Source organism: Oncorhynchus masou, chromosome 8, assembly GCF_036934945.1.
Source record: "Oncorhynchus masou masou isolate Uvic2021 chromosome 8, UVic_Omas_1.1, whole genome shotgun sequence".
NCBI lineage: Eukaryota > Metazoa > Chordata > Actinopteri > Salmoniformes > Salmonidae > Oncorhynchus > Oncorhynchus masou.
In genome coordinates, this window is record NC_088219.1 from 14,594,804 (window position 1) to 14,613,149 (window position 18,346).

Here is an 18,346-nt window from a genome sequence, read left to right on the forward strand (position 1 = left end):
CAGTGTGTCGTGTTCTGGAAAAGGGGTCTATGCTGTAGGCATAATGATATTATGTGAATTCTGAAGACCATTATTGCTGACTGACAAGTATTATGTTTCGCAGGGGTCCTCTCTGAGAAAAGCGAAGCCCACCCACCTGCACTCTGTGTCCTTGAGCAAAGCACATACAACTAATTGCTCAGGCGTGTGTCTCAAGTAGAGTGGGATATGCACAAAAACATATACAAATATTAGCACCCACCCACTCTGAGGGATTGCCCCGTTAGACATGGGTGTTTCTTGGTTTTAAAATGTACTTGCCTCATTAAAGGACAACACATTTTTATGTCTGCTGTTTAGAGCTGTAATGAATCTGTAGATTCAATTGTAGGCAAGGTTGAACAAGGGAGTTGTTGAAAGTGTTTGTGTGTGTCTGTGAGAGAGGGAGAGAGAGAGAGAGAGAGAGAGAGAGAGAGAGAGAGAGAGAGAGAGAGAGAGAGTGCGTGAGTGTGCGATTGAGTGTGTGTGAGAGAGAAAGCAATTGGGGATAGAGCGAGAGAGACAAGAGTTATTTATTTCACTTTAGTTTATCCATTTCACTTGCTTTGGTAATGTAAACATATGTTCCCCATGCCAATAAATCCTCTTGAATTGAATTGAGAGAAACAAAAAGAGAAAGAAAGAGCTATTTTGTTTAGAAGACGAATACAGCTTGTGAAAACGGACCACCAGAGATTGTTAAAAAAAAAATGTTTCCACAGGAGGTGCATTTCTTTCCATCGGCATGTCAGTGAGAACTGGAAGCTATCCAAGGAAAAGCACAATGGATGCAGGGAAGTGCATGAGAGGGTTTGTAAGTATAGAATTGTTCTGTCTATGGGAAGTATGGTTGAGGGTAGGGTTGGGATAATGAAGAGAGAATGTCTGTATGCAGGTTGGGATGAGAGGGAAGGGGTTTCTTTTAGTAAGGACGTTAGAGTCAGACACACAAACGGTTGTTAGTTCGGTACTAGATCGAGTCAGACGGACATAGAGTGCATTAGGAAAGTATTCAGACTCATTGACTTTTTCCACATTTGATTACGTTACAGCCTTGTTCTAAAATGGAAGAAATAAATACAAATTCTCAGCAATCTACAAACAGTACCCCATAATGACAAAGGGAAGACAGGTTTAGAATGTTTTGCATATTAATCAATAAATAAAAACTGAAATATCTTATTTACATAAGTATTCAGACCCTTTGCTATGAGACTTGAAATTGAGCTCAGATGCATCCTGTTTCCATTGATCATCCTTGAGATGTTACTACAACCTAATTGGAGTCCACCTGTGGTAAATTCAATTGATTAGACATGATTTGGAAAGGCACACACCTGTCTATATAAGGTCCCACAGTTGACAGTGCATGTCACAGCAAAAACCAAGCGATGAGGTTGAAGGAATTGTCCGTAGAGCCCCGAGACAGGATTGTGTCAAGGCACAGATCTGGGGAAGGATACTATAAAATGTCTGCAACATTGAAGGTCCCCAAGGGCCTCCATCATTCTTAAATGGAAGAGGTTTGGAACCCTCTTCCTAGAGCTGGCCGTCAGCCCAAACTGAGCAATTGGGGGAGAAGGACATTGGTCAGGGCGGTGACCAAGAACCCGATGGTCACTCTGACAAAGCACTGGAGTTCCTCTGATAAGATGGAAGAACCTTCCAGAAGGACAACCATTTCTGCAGCACTCCACCAATCAGGCCTTTATGGTAGAGTGGCCAGACGGAAGCCACTTCTCAGTAAAAAGGCACATGACAGCCCGACTTGGAGTTTGCCAAAAGGCACTTAAAGACTCTCAGACCATGAGAAACAAGATTCTCTGGCCTTATGATACCAGGATGTATTGCCAATCGTCACATCTGGAGGAAACCTGGCACTATCCCTACGGTGAAGCATGGTGGTGGCAGCATCAGGCTGCCACCAGAGAGAGATCCTTGATGAAAACCTGCTCCAGAGCGCTCAGCAACTCAGACTGGGGAGAAGGTTCACCTACCAACAGGACAATGACCCTAAGCACACAGCCAAGACAATGCAGGAGTGGCTTCGGGACACGTCTCTGAATGTCCTTGAGTGGCCCAGCCAGAGCCGAGACTTGAACCCAATCGAGCATCTCTGGAGAGACCTGAAAATAGCTGTGCGGCAACGCTCCCCATCCAACCTGACAGAGCTTGAGAGGATCTGCAGAAAAGAATGGGAGAAACTTTCCAAATACAGGTGTGCCAAGTTTGTAGTGTTAAACCCATGAAGACTTGAAGCTGTAAACACTGTCAAATGTGCTTCAACAAAGTACTGACTTAAGGGTCTGAATACTTACGTAAATGTGATATTTCCATTTTATTTTAAATTAGCAAAAATGCTTTGCTATTATGGCATTGTGTGTAGATTGATGAGGATTTTATTTGATTAATCCATTTTAGAATAAGGCTGTAACGTAACAAAGTGTTAAAAAAAGTAATAGGGTCTGAATTCTTTCCGAAGGCACTTTATATACTGTGAATAGAAAGACCTTGGAATTTTGGTTTGAATAAAAGTGGCTTTATTTGTTGTAATAACCCATCAAGGGCTTGAGTGTGGACACATGCGATGCATATTAATCACGGAATTATGAATCATTCACATAAAGTCAAATGGAAAGAGAAAATCACACTAACAGAGAGTGTAGATGATTTCTACTATGTACTGTTGATGTTCGTGGAGGCAACAGAATGAATAAAAGACTAACCAAAAATAAACTACGTGGATCTACCTGTCTCCATATTTATATCCTACGTTAGGATTATAAGGCGAAAGGGAAGTGAAGCTTTGAAGTTGAAAAAAATGTTTGTTTTTTTACTAAAGTCTCTCTGATTAATACTGTTTCACAGTGCCTGACACTTCATTGATACCCACTATAGGAAAGATGTATGCTTGTTCTTCCTGTCACAATGGACCTATTCTAAACCGAATTCTCTAGTTCTGACTTCTTATTCATGATTCAGTTTTTTGTATTTTTTCCCCCTTTTCTCTCCAATTTCGTGATATCCAAATTGGTAGTTACAGTCTTGTCCCATCGCTGCAACTCCTGTGTGGACTCGGGAGACACGAAGGTCGAGAGCCATGCGTCCTCCGAAACACGACCCTGTCAAGCCGCACTTCTTGACACACTGCTTCCTTAACCCGGAAGCCAGTCGCACCAATGTGTCGGAGGAAACACCGTACAACTGGTGACCGGACTCAGCATGCAGGCCCCTGCCCGCCGCAAGGAGTTGCTAGAGCGCGATGGGACAAGGACATCCCGGCCGGCCAAACACTCCCCTAACCTGGACAACGCTGCGCCAATTGTGCGCCACCTCATGGGTCTCTTGGTCACGGCCGGCTGTGACACAGCCTGGGATTGAACCCGGGTCTGTAGTGACATCTAAAGCACTGCGATGCAATGGCTTAGACTGCGGCACCACTCGGGAGGATAGACAGCTTGTCAGACAGACGTGAATTCAAGATGACAAAGATATCTGTTACAGTGACTCAAAAACACTGATGAAACTAGTGGAATGATTGTTGCCAATTTTGTAACTTCTAGAGAGTAAAAGCCAAAAAAAAGCAAGAGATATTGTGAAAAATAACAGGCAAGCCAAACTACACAATTCATATGCTGACTATCATATGATGTTTACCATAGCAGGTTCAATAGCTGGGTGCTTCATCAGAAAGGGGAGGAGAAAGAAATGGCAGATGGTAAAGTAAACAAAGCACATTACTGCTCTAGAAAAGACCAATAAAATGCCTGACATGTGTATACATCCCTTTGTAAGGTAACAGTCAACGCATAGATTTGGCCTTTATTCAAAATGATACCAATACTACAAATCAAAATTGAGTGGGAATTTAATTTGAGAGATAAAATAAAAAGCTCCACTAAATGCAAAGCAATGAAAAGCAGAATTTAGTATCTAACAGAAACAAATGAAGAATATAAAAAAATGAAGACTACCTTTTGAAGAGTCACGCTACCAGTCATAAGTTTTAGAACACCGACTCATTCAAGGATTTTCTTTATTTTTAATATTTTCTACATTGTAGAATAATAGTGAAGACATTAAAACTATGAAATAACACATATGGAATCATGTAGTAACCCAAACCTTTTTTAAACAACGTCAGGTCATCTGATGCAGCACTCCATCACTCTCCTTCTTGGTCAAAGAGCCCTTACACAGCCTAGAGATGTGTTGGGTCATTATCCTGTTGAAAACAAATGATAGTCCCACTAAACCCAAACCAGATGGGATAGTATCGCTGCGGTAGCCATGATGGTTAAGTGTGCCTTGAATTCTAAATAAATCGCAGACAGTGTCACCAGCAAAGCACCATCACACCTCCTCCTCCATGCTTTACGGTGGGAAATACACATGCAGAGATCATCCGTTCACCAACACCTCGTCTCACAGACACCTCCTGGGGGCGGCCCGTCAGGAAGTCCATGATCCAGTTGCAGAGGGAGGTGTTTAGTCCCAGTTTCCTTAGCTTAGTGATGAGCTTTGAGGGTACTATGGTGTTGAACGCTGAGCTGTAGTCACTGAATAGCATTCTCACATAAGTGTTCCTTTTGTCCAGGTGGGAAAGGGCAGTGTGGAGTGCAATAGAGATTGCATCATCTGTGGATCTGTTTGGACGGTATGCAAATTGCAGTGGGTCTAGGGTTTCTGGGATAATGGTGTTGATGTGAGCCATGACCACCCTTTCAAAGCACTTCATAGCTACGGACGTGAGTGCTACGGGTCTGTAGTCATTTAGGCAGGTTGCCTTTGTGTTCTTGGGCACAGGGACTATGGTGGTCTGCTTGAAACATACTGGTATCACAGACTCAATCAGGGACATGTTGAAAATGTCAGTGAAGACACCTGCTAGTTGGTCAGCACATGCCCGGAGCACACGTCCTGGTAATCCGTCTGGCCCCGCAGCCTTGTGTATGTTGACCTGTTTAAAGGTCTTACTCATTTCGGCTATGGAGAGCATCATCACACAGTCGTCCGGAACAGCTGATGCTCTCATGCATGCCTCAGTGTTGCTTGCCTCGTATGCCTTGTATGATTCAATCTTAGCCCTGTATTGACGCTTTGCCTGTCTGATGGTTCGTCAGAGGGCATAGCAGGATTTCTTGTACGCTTCCGGGTTAGAGTCCCGCACCTTGAAAGCGGCAGCTCTACCCTTTAGCTCAGTGCGAATGTTGCCTGTAATCCATGGCTTCTGGTTGGGGTATGTACATACAGTCACTGTGGGGACAACGTCCTCGATGCACTTATTGATAAAGCCAGTGTCTGATGTGGTGTATTCCTCAATGCCATCGGAAGAATCCCGGAACATGTTCCAGTCTGTGATAGCAAAACAGTCCTGTAGTTTAGCATCTGCTTCATCTGACCACCTTTTTATAGACCGAGTCACTGGTGCTTCATGCTTTATTTTTTGCTTGTAAGCAGGAATCAGGAGGATAGAGTTGTGGTCGGATTTACCAAATGGAGGGCGAGAGAGATCTTTGTATGAGTCTCTGTGTGTGGAGTACAGGTAACCAATTTTTTTCCCCTCTGGTTGCATATTTAACATGTTGATAGAAATTTGGTGGAACTGATTTAAGTTTCCCAGCATTAAAGTCTCCGGCCACTAGGAGCGCCACCTCTGGGTGAGTACTTTCCTGTTTGTTTCATTCCTTATACAGCTGACTGAGTGTGGTCTTAGTACCAGCATCTGTCTGTGGTGGTAAATAAACAGCCATGAAAAGTCCCCCCATCTTACTGGAGTGTGCTGTTCTAGCCTGCCGGTGCAGCGTGTATCCCGCTAGCTGAATATCCATGCTGTCATTCAGCCACGATTCCGTGAAACATAGGATACTACAGTTTTTGATGTCCCGTTGGTGGGATATTCGTGATCGTACCTTGTCTAATTTATTGTCCAATGATACACGTGGCGAGTAATATTGACGGTAACGGCAGCTTTCCCAGTCTTTCCCAGGTTTTTTATAAGTTCAACCCTAGAGGATAGATCTAGCTAAATATGGACCACTCATCAGCTATATTGGTAGTATCCTTCCTCAGGATAAATTCACTGACAGCATTATAAGCGTTAATAAGGTAAAGTCAAATATATTATGTTAGAAACATGGAGCTTATAATGTGGAGACTCAATGAGACTGACTCAATCATTGAGTCAATCAACACGTTCCAAGTTAATTCAGCCACAACAATATACACCTCAACACTAGTCACACAGGGAGGAACATCCCACATCAACATGGTTCACCTATGGAGAATTTTTTTTGAGAGAGACACAAATGTGTCATTGATTCATTTTACTCTGAACTGAATTGAAAAGGACAAGATTGTGTATCGACAGCCATAGAGAATAAGAATGGATTACTACAGCATATGTGAGGCACATTTACTCAACGTACCCTAAAGACTTTCACACTTGGGGTATGAGTCACTGGAGTTTGACTTGGGACTGATAAAGATAAATTGAGGGCTAAATCAGAGAAGAGTAGCCTAAAACATCTTTGTTTTTCAGTCCTGAGGGATAAATCAGAAAAGGGTAGCCTAAAACATCTTTGTTTTTCAGTCCTGAGGGATAAATCAGAAAAGGGTAGCCTAAAACATCTTTGTTTTTCAGTCCTGAGGGATAAATCAGAGAAGGGTAGCCTAAAACATCTTTGTTTTTCAGTCCTGAGGGATAAATCAGAGAAGGGTAGCCTAAAACATCTTTGTTTTTCAGTCCTGAGTAAATCCTAAAACATCTTTGTTTTTCAGTCCTGAGAGATAAATCAGAAATCCTAAAACATCTTTGTTTTTCAGTCCTGAGAGATAAATCAGAGAAGGGTAGCCTAAAACATCTTTGTTTTTCAGTCCTGAGGATAAATCAGAGAAGGGTAGCCTAAAACATCTTTGTTTTTCAGTCCTGAGGGATAAATCAGAGAAGGGTAGCCTAAAACATCTTTGTTTTTCAGTCCTGAGAGATAAATCAGAAAAGGGTAGCCTAAAACATCTTTGTTTTTCAGTCCTGAGGGATAAATTAACACAACACAATATTATTCAATCACAAACTGACATTATAACTGGTCTCCCTTGGATGCCCATGATGGATATGCATTCACAACAACTGGAAGCTAAATAATGATACTATCACACCCTCTTCAAATAGAAAATGAAAATCTTCCTGTAATAATGCTAAATCTACTGCTGAGAGCAGGAAGAAGCACAGAGAGGGTGTGTACAGTACTGTACCTGGCGCAGGTTGCGTGTGATGCGCACTTCGTGCCAGGCATTGTCGTTGAACTTGCCGTTGGTGGGCTCCACCAGGGTCTCGAAGGCCCCTGAGCCCAGGTTGATGACCAGCCACACAGCGCCGCTCCTCAGGGATAGGTTGACATAGTCAGCTGACTTCCCGGTGTGGAGAAGGAGGCCGTTCCTCTGCAGCGTGCGGAAGGACAGAGTGATCTCGTCCAGTTTGCTCTGGATGGGCATCTGAGATAAGTCATAGCTGAAGAACTCGTTGCCTTTGTAGGTGGCAACCGACTCCTCTTTTACTGTGGTGAGAGATGGAGAGAAGACTGTCAAAATCAAAATCAAATGCTATTTGTCACATGCGTCGAATACAACAGGTACCTTACTGTGAAATGCTAACTAACAAGCCCTTAACCAACAATGCAGTTCAATAATGATAATTTCTGAAACATCAGCTATTGTTATCACAGCTATTTTTATTATCAGCTATTGTTATCGCAACCATTGTTATCACAACCATTGATATCACAACCATTGATATCGTCACCTAGAGATATCATCAGCTAGTGTTAACGTCGGCTTGAATTATCATCAGATAGAGTTATCGTCAGCTAGCGAGTTTGTCAGCTAGCGACATCATCAGCTAGAGAGATTGTCAGATAGAGAGAACGTCAGCTAGTGTTATCGTCAGCTAGTGTTATCGTCAGCTAGAGAGATTGTTAGCTAGTGTTATCGTCAGCTAGTGTTATCATCAGCTCGAGTTATCCTCAGCTCGAGTTATCCTCAGCTCGAGTTATCCTCAGCTCGAGTTATCGTCATCTAGAGTTATCGTCATCTAGAGTTATCGTCAGCCAGTGTTATCGTCAGCCAGTGTTATCGTCAGCCAGTGTTATCGTCAGCCAGTGTTATCGTCAGCCAGTGTTATCGTCAGCCAGTGTTATCGTCAGCCAGTGTTATCGTCAGCTCGAGTTATCCTCAGCTCGAGTTATCGTCATCTAGAGTTATCGTCATCTAGAGTTATCGTCAGCCAGTGTTATCGTCAGCCAGTGTTATCGTCAGCCAGTGTTATCGTCAGCTCGAGTTATCCTCAGCTCGAGTTATCGTCATCTAGAGTTATCGTCATCTAGAGTTATCGTCAGCCAGTGTTATCGTCAGACAGTGTTATCGTCAGCCAGTGTTATCGTCAGCCAGTGTTATCGTCAGCCAGTGTTATCGTCATCTAGTGTTATCGTCAGCCAGTGTTATCGTCAGCCAGTGTTATCGTCAGCCAGTGTTATCGTCAGCCAGTGTTATCGTCAGCCAGTGTTATCGTCAGCCAGTGTTATCGTCAGCCAGTGTTATCGTCAGCTCGAGATATCGTCAGCTAGAGTTATCGTCATCTATAGTTATCATCATCTATAGTTATCGTCATCTAGAGTTATCGTCATCTATAGTTATCGTCATCTATAGTTATCGTCATCTATAGTTATCGTCATCTAGAGTTATCGTCAGCTATTTTATATTAATTTTAATTAACCTTTAATCTGGAAAGTCCCACTGAGACTATGTAGGGACAAATAATTTTCATAATTAATAAGGTGTATTAAACTGCCAAACAGTTTTGTTATATTTCAGTCTTCTGTGATGTATATACTTTTATTTCCAAGTAGATTTGTTTAAGACTACCAAGAATCAATATGTGAGACCCTGATTTAGCCCACTGCAGTGAAAGGCTAACAAGGGAGAACCTGGCCAAGAAGGCAGCAGGAGTCAATACAACATTATAACAATGTAAAACATATATTGTACTGTTCAAGCTTCTTGAAATGGAGCTTTTAATACTGTATTTAAAGTTCTCATTAAATTCCTTTCATTTCCTTCAGGGGAAAACGGACTACTTTAGCTTTTCCATGGACAATGGGGATGAGATGCATCTGACACACATGGCAGCACTATCACCTTCCTGGGTCCTACAGATGTCGAGGATATATCTAACCACCGTTCTTAAGCAAATTTGCTCAATTAAATGTATTTTATTTCACCTTTATTTAACTAGGCAAGTCAGTTTAAGAACAAATTCTTATGTTACAATGACGGCCTACCCCAGTCAAACCCTCCCCTAACCCGGACAACTATGGGCCAATTGTGCGCCGCCCTATGGGACTCGGCGGTCGACGTCACCAGTCTTCTAGCCATCATTGATCCATTTTTCATTTTCCATTGGTTTTGTCTTGTCTTCCAGCACACCTGGTTCCAATCCCATTCATTACATGTTGTGTATTTAACCCTCTGTTTCCCCTCATGTCTTTGTCAGAGATGGTTTGTTATTATTTAGTGTTGTTTGTATTGGTGCGTCGGGTCTTTGTACCCACTTTGTTTTGTGTATTTTTGAATGGTTTTGGAGTCATGTTTTTCCACCATTAAACTACTCCATTTTACCAAGATAAATGATCCTGCACCTGACTTCCTTGCCACCTATACACACGCCTATGACACTGAGATGCAGAGTCTTAGACTGCTGCGTCACTCGGGAGCACATCCTATCAAGTTATGGTTGGGTGCAATCAGATGCAATGTTGCTTTTCAAATTCCCCATCTGATCAAATGTAAAACATTCCTGCTCGTGGATTTCCTACAGACTATCAAATGGAACATTACATTAATTTGATCACTTGAGAGAATCCATCAAGCATGAAGCCTACGAATGTCATTTGGAATCTAGATGATTTGTGCAGGATTCAATCAAGCAGAGGCCATCTCTTACCTTGAATAGTCTAACTCCCAGGTAACACTCTTCTTCAGATCTAATGTATGATTCAGTTAACAGCTGCTTCTATTTACAGCAAAGCTGAACCCACATTTAACTACCACAAAGCGCAATGAAATTGAGAGCTGCTCATTGTCTTAATGTCTCTCTACCACCAAAGTGAATAATGTCTTAAGGTTGGCATCCACATACAAGCCTTCATCTATATCTATCAGAACATAGTCGAAGGCAACAACTTTCGTCTGATTAGCCTTCTCTGGCTCTCGTCGGTCTTCTCATTTGACGCGTTGTAAGGATCGTACTTCTATCTCCGTCTCCCATCCTACTTGTTGCCTGCTAAAGTCTGGTGACCCCATGTGACAAGAGGAATTTAATTAGCACTACACAGCATCTGAGGAACAGTACCACAGACAACTACGAATGGGTGGCCTCTGCTACAATTCATCATTCTGTCTCACTACCATCCCCCTCCCCCCGCTCTCCTTCTATCCCCCTACACCCCGCCCTCCCTTTCAGTCTGTGTCTGTCTATATCCCCTCCTACACAGTCCTTTGAGAAAGATGACAGAGAGAGACGATAGAGAGAGAATAGAGAGACAATCGAGAGAGAATAGAGAGAGACACGATTGAGAGAGATGATAGAGAGAGCAAGAGACGATAGAGAAAGAGAGAGACGATGGAGAGAGAGAGACGATAGAGAGAGAGACGATGGAGAGAGAGACGATAGAGGATAGAGAGACGATAGAGAGAGACGATAGAGGATAGAGAGAGAGCGACGATCGAGAGAGTGACGATAGAGGACAGAGAAAGACGGAAAAAAACAGACAATAGAGAGAGGAGAGTGACAGAGGACAGAGTGAGATGATAGAGAGAGGATAGAGAGAGATGATAGAGAGAGAGAAGATAGAAAAAGACGATAGACAGAGAGACAATAGAGAGAGACGATAGAGAGAGACGCTAGAGAGAGAGATGATAGAGATACAATAGAGAGAGAGATGATAGAGATGCTATAGAGAGAAAGACGAGAGATAGATACGAAAAGAGACTATAGAGAGAGAGAGACAATAGACAGAGACGATAGAGAGAGCGAGAATATAGAGAGAGACTAAAGAGAGAGAGACGGAGAGAGAGAGACGATAGAGAGAGACAATAGAGAGAGATACTATAGAGATACGATAGAGAGAGACCATAGAGATACGATAGACAGACTATATAGATACGATAGAGAGAGAGACTATAGAGAGACTATAGAGATACAATAGAGAGAGACTATAGAGAGAGATGAAAGAGATACGATAGAGAGAGAGACGATATAGAGAGAGACGATATAGAGAGAGACTGTAGAGAGATACGATAGAGAGAGATTATGGAGAGAGAGATGAAAGAGATACGATAGAGAGAGATACGATAGAGAGAGAGACTGTAGAGAGAGATACGGTAGAGAGAGAGACTGTAGAGATACGACAGAGAGAGACGATAGAGAGACGATAGAGAGAGGAACGATAGAGAGAGACTATAGAGATACGATAGAGAGAGAGAGAGACAATAGAGAGACGAGAGAGAGAGACTATAGAGATAGACAATAGAGAGAGACCATAGAGATACGATAGAGAGACTATATAGATACGATCGAGAGAGAGACAATAGAGAGAGACAATAGAGAGAGAGATACGATAGAGAAAGACTAAAGAGAGAGAGACGATAGAGAGAGAGAGATACGATAGAGAGAGACTAAAGAGAGAGAGACGATAGAGAGAGAGACGATAGAGAGAGAGACTATAGAGATACGATAGAGAGAGACACGATATAGAGAGAGACTATAGAGAGAGATACGGTAGAGAGAGACTAGAGACACGATAGAGAGAGACGATATAGAGAGACAATAGACAGAGACAATAGAGAGAGACAATAGAGAGAGAGACGATAGAGATACGATAGAAAGAGACTAAAGAGAGAGAGAGAGACGAGAGAGAGAGACGATAGAGAGAGAGACTATAGAGATACAATGGAGAGAGACGATAGAGATAGAGACAATAGAGAGAGAGAGACATAGACAGAGACCATAGAGAGAGACCATAGAGATACGATAGAGAGACTATATAGATACGATAGAGAGAGATAGACTATATAGATTCGATAGAGAGAATATAGAGATACGATAGAGAGAGACTATAGAGAGAGAGATGAAAGAGATACGATAGAGAGAGAGACAATAGAGAGAGATACGATAGAGAGAGAGATGATATAGAGACTATAGAGATATGATAGAGAGACGATAGAGAGAGAGAGACAATAGAGAGAGAGACATTAGACAGAGACAATAGAGAGAGACAATAGAGATACGATAGAGAGAGAGATACGATAGAGAGAGAGAGACGATAGAGAGAGAGAGAGACAATAGAGAGAGAGAGACAATAGAGAGATGAGAGAGACGATAGAGAGAGACTATAGAGAGAGACGATAGAGAAAAACGATAGACAGAGACTATGGAGAGAGACTACATAGATACGATAGAGACGATAGAAAGAGAGACATTAGACGGAGACCATAGAGAGAGACCATAGAGATATGATAGAGAGACTATATAGATACGATCGAGAGAGAGACGATAGAGATACGATAGAGAGAGAATATAGAGAGAGAGACAATAGAGATACAATAGAGAGGCTATATAGACACGAAAGAGAGAGACTATAGAGAGAGACTATAGACATATGATAGAGAGACTATAGAGATACTATAGAGAGAGACGATAGAGAGAGAGACAATAGAGAGAGACGATAGAGAGAGACTATAGAGATACGATAGAGATTCGATAGAGAGAGAGATGATAGAGAGAGAGAGATTATAGAGATACGAGAGAGAGATACGAGAGAGTGAGACGATAGAGATCATAGAGATTCGATAGAGACGATAGAGAGACGATAGAAAAAGAGAGACGATAGAGATACGCGAGAGAGACGATAGAGAGAGACTATAGAGATACGATAGAGATTCGATAGAGAGAGAGACGATAGAGAGAGAGATTAGAGAGATACGAGAGAGAGAGACGATAGAGATCATAGAGATTCGATAGAGAGACGATAGAGAGAGAGACGATAGAGAGAGACGATAGATAGAGACAAAAGAGAAAGACAGAGAGAGAGGCTATAGAGATACGATAGAGAGAGACGATAAAGAGAGACCATAGAGATATGAGAGGGACTGTATAGATACGATAGAGAAAGAGACTATAGAGATACGATAGTGAGGGAGACGATAGAGAAAGAGACGATAGAGATACGATAGAGATAGAGACCATAGAGAGAGACTGTAGGGAGAGACTATAGAGATACGATAGTGAGGGAGACGATAGAGAGAGAGACGATAGAGATACGATAGAGATAGAGACCATAGAGAGAGACTGTAAAGAGAGACTAGAGAGAGAGACTATAGACTATAGAGAGAGACGATAGAGAGAGAGACTATAGAGATACGAGAGAGAGAGACGATAGAGAGACGATGGAGAGAGACTATAGAGAGAGACTATAGAAAGAGACGACAGAGAGAGAGGCTATAGAGAGAGAGAGACGATAGAGAGTATAGAGATTCAATAGAGATTCCATAGAGAGACGATAGAGAGAGAGACGATAGAGAGAGAGATGATAGAGAGAGAGATGATAGAGAGAAATACAACCCATATTTATGCTTATTTATTTTATCTTGTGTCCTTTAACGATTTGTACATTGTTAAAACACTGTATATATATATAATATGACATTTGTAATGTCTTTATTGTTTTGAAACTTCTGTATGTGTAATGTTTACTGATAATTTTTATTGGTTATTTCACTTTATATATTCACTTTATATATTATCTACCTCACTTGCTTTGGCAATGTTAACACATGTTTCCCATACCAATAAAGCCCTTGAATTTAATTGAATTTAATTGAGAGAGACGATAGAGAGAGAGAGACATTAGACAGAGACAATAGAGAGACTATAGAGAGAGACTATATTCGATACAGACTATAGAGATACGATAGAGAGAGATACGATCTGAGAGACAAGGCAAGAAGGGCATTATATGCCATCAAAAGGAACACATTTCAACATACCAATTAGAATCTGGCTAAAAATACTTGAGTCAGTCATAGAGCCCATTGCCCTTTACGGTTGTGAGGTCTGGGGTCCGCTCACCAACCAAGACTTCACAAAATGGGACAAACACCAAATTGAGACTCTGCATGCAGAATTCTGCAAAAATATCCTTCGTGTACAACGTAGAACACCAAATAATGCATGCAGAGCAGAATTAGGCCGATACCCACTAATTATCAAAATCCAGAAAAGAGCTGTTAAATTCTACAACCACCTAAAAGGAAGCGATTCCCAAACCTTCCATAACAAAGCCATCACCTACAGAGAGATGAACCTGGAGAAGAGTCCCCTAAGCAAGCTGGTCCTGGGGCTCTGTTCACAAACACACCCCACAGAGCCCCAGGACAGCAGCACAATTAGACCCAACCAAACCATGAGAAAACAAAAAGATCATTACTTGACACATGGGAAAGAATTAACAAAAAAACAGAGCAAACTAGAATGCTATTTGGCCCTAAACAGAGAGTACACAGTGGCAGAATACCTGTCCACAGTGACTGACCCAAACTTAAGGAAAGCTTTGACTATGTACAGACTTAGTGAGCATAGCCTTGCTATTGAGAAAGGCCGCCGTAGGCAGACCTGCCTCTCAAGAGAAGACAGGCACTTTGAAGCCTGACCACAAAATGAGGTGGAAACTGAGCTGCACTTCCTAACCTCCTGCCCAATGTATGACCATATTAGAGATACGTATTTCCCTCAGATTACACAGATCCACAAAGAATTCGAAAACAAATCCAATTTTGATAAACTCCCATATCTACTGGGTGAAATTCCACAGTGTGCCATCACAGCAGCAAGATGTGTGACCTGTTGCCACAAGAAAAGGGCAACCAGTGAAGAACAAACACCATTGTAAATACAACCCATATTTATGCTTATTTATTTTCCCTTGTGTACTTTAACTATTTGTACATTGTTACAACACTGTATATATATATATATATATATATATATATATATATAATATGACATTTGTACTGTCTTTATTGTTTTAAAACTTCTGCATGTGTAATGTTTACTGTTCATTTTTATTGTTTATTTCTCTTTTGTATATTATCTACCTCACTTGCTTTGGCAGTGTTTACACATGTTTCCCATGCCAATAATTCCCTTGAATTGAATTGAAACGATAGAGAGAGATACGGTAGAGAGAGAGAGAGACTATAGAGATATGCTAGGGAGACTATATAGATACGATAGAGAGAGAGAATATAGAGAGACGAGAGAGAAAGAGACGATATAGAGAGACGATAGAGAAAAACAATAGACAGAGAATATAGAGATACGATAGAGACGAAAAAAAGAGAGACGTTAGACGGAGACCATAGGGAGAGACCATAGAGATACGATAGAATAGACTATATAGATACGATAGAGAGAGACTAGAGAGAGAGAGACCTTTAGAGATACGATAGACTATAGAGAGACAATAGAGAGAGAGACAATAGAGATATGATAGAGAGAGGGACAATAGAGAGACTATAGAGAGAGACGATAGAGATACAATAGAGAAAGAGACTATAGAGAGAGACTATAGAGAGACGATAGAGAAAGAGACTATAGAGAGACTATAGAGAGACAATAGAGAGACTATAGAGATATGATAGAGAAAGAGACTATAGAGAGAGACTATAGAGAGAGAGACTATAGAGAGACGATAGAGAGAGAGACTATAGAGATACGATAGAGAAAGAGACTATAGAGAGAGAGACGATAGAGAAAGAGACTATAGAGAGAGACTATGGAGAAAGAGTCTATAGAGATAGACTATGGAGAGAGAGACAATAGAGATACGATAGAGAAAGAGACTATAGAGAGAGAGACTATAGAGAGACGATAGAGAGAGACGATAGAGATACAATAGAGAAAGAGACTATAGAGAGAGACTATAGAGAGACGATAGAGAAAGAGACTATAGAGAGAGACTATAGAGAGACGATAGAGAGACTATAGAGATATGATAGAGAAAGAGACTATAGAGAGAGACTATAGAGAGACGATAGAGAGAGAGACTATAGAGATACGATAGAGAAAGAGACTATAGAGAGATGATAGAGAGAGAGACTATAGCGAGACGATAGAGAGATGATAGAGAGAGAGACTATAGAGAGACGATAGAGAGACTATAGAGATATGATAGAGAAAGAGACTATAGAGAGAGACTATAGAGAGAGACTATAGAGAGACGATAGAGAGAGAGACTATAGAGATACGATAGAGAAAGAGACTATAGAGAGAGACTATAGAGATACGATAGAGAAAGAGACTATAGAGAGAGACTATAGAGAGATGATAGAGAGACTATAGAGATACGATAGAGAAAGAGACTATAGAGAGAGAGACTATAGAGAGAGAGACTATAGAGAGAGAGACTATAGAGAGACGATAGAGAGAGAGACTATAGAGAGGCGATAGAGAAAGAGACTATAGAGAGAGAGACTATAGAGAGACGATAGAGAGAGAGACTATAGAGATACGATAGAGAAAGAGACTATAGAGAGAGAGACTATAGAGAGACGATAGAGAAAGAGACTATAGAGAGAGAGACTATAGAGAGAGAGACTATAGAGAGACGATAGAGAGAGAGACTATAGAGATACGATAGAGAAAGAGACTATAGAGAGACGATAGAGAAAGAGACTATAGAGAGAGACTATGGAGAGAGAGACAATAGAGATACGATAGAGAAAGAGACTATAGAGAGAGAGACTATAGAGAGACGATAGAGAAAGAGACTATAGAGAGAGAGAGACTATAGAGATAGGATAGAGAAAGAGACTATAGAGAGACGATAGAGAAAGAGACTATATAGAGAGAGACTATAGAGAGAGAGACTATAGAGAGACGATAGAGAGAGAGACTATAGAGATACGATAGAGAAAGAGACTATAGAGAGAGAGACGATAGAGAAAGAGACTATAGAGAGAGACTATGGAGAAAGAGACTATAGAGATAGACTATGGAGAGAGAAACAATAGAGATACGATAGAGAAAGAGACTATAGAGAGAGAGACTATAGAGAGACGATAGAGAAAGAGACTATAGAGAGAGAGAGACTATAGAGATACGATAGAGAAAGAGACTATAGAGAGACGATAGAGAAAGAGACTATAGAGAGAGAGAGACTATAGAGAGAGAGACTATAGAGAGACGATAGAGAGAGAGACTATAGAGATACGATAGAGAAAGAGACTGTAGAGATATGATAGAGAAAGAGACTATAGAGAGAGACTATAGAGAGAGAGACTATGGAGAGACGATAGAGAGAGAGACTATAGAGATACGATAGAGAAAGAGACTATAGAGAGAGAGACTATAGAGATACGATAGAGAAAGAGACTATAGAGAGATGATAGAGAGAGAGACTATAGAGAGACGATAGAGAGATGATAGAGAGAGAGACTATAGAGAGACGATAGAGAGAGAGACTATAGAGATATGATAGAGAAATAGACTATAGAGAGAGACTATAGAGAGAGAGACTATAGAGAGACGATAGAGAGACTATAGAGATACGATAGAGAAAGAGACTATAGAGAGAGAGACTATAGAGAGACTATAGAGAGACGATAGAGAGAGACTATAGAGATACGATAGAGAAAGAGACTATAGAGAAAGAGACTATAGAGAGACGATAGAGAGAGAGACTATAGAGACACGATAGAGAAAGAGACTGTAGAGAGAGAGACTATAGAGAGACGATAGAGAAAGAGACTATAGAGAGAGACTATAGAGATACGATAGAGAAAGAGACTATAGAGAGAGAGACTATAGAGAGATGATAGAGAGACTATAGAGATACGATAGAGAAAGAGACTATAGAGAGAGAGAGACTATAGAGAGACTATAGAGAGAGACTATAGAGAGAGATACTATAGAGATACGATAGAGAAAGAGACTATAGAGAGAGAGACTATAGAGAGACTATAGAGAGAGACTATAGAGAGACGATAGAGAGAGAGACTATAGAGATACGATAGAGAAAGAGACTATAGAGAGAGAGACTATAGAGAGACGATAGAGAAAGAGACTATAGAGAGAGATACTATAGAGATATGATAGAGAACGAGACTATAGAGAGAGAGACTATAGAGAGACGATAGAGAGAGAGACTATAGGGATACGATAGAGAGAGAGACTATAGAGAGAGAGACTATAGAGCGACGATAGAGAGAGAGAATA

At 41.1% G+C, this 18,346-nt stretch overlaps 1 protein-coding gene across 1 annotated transcript in view; it reads right to left on the bottom strand.

Annotated features, from left to right (window-relative positions):
* LOC135543760 (neurexin-2-like) overlaps positions 1 to 7,832 on the bottom strand; it is a 267,499-nt gene extending 259,667 nt beyond the window's left edge. Inside the window, exons 1-2 of the mRNA XM_064971111.1 lie at positions 7,820 to 7,832; positions 7,273 to 7,598 (exon numbers count right to left, since the gene is read on the bottom strand). Coding sequence (XP_064827183.1) covers positions 7,273 to 7,598; positions 7,820 to 7,832 — 339 coding nt within the window. The remainder of the gene's footprint in view (positions 1 to 7,272; positions 7,599 to 7,819) is intronic.
* Positions 7,833 to 18,346: the final 10,514 nt, after the last annotated feature.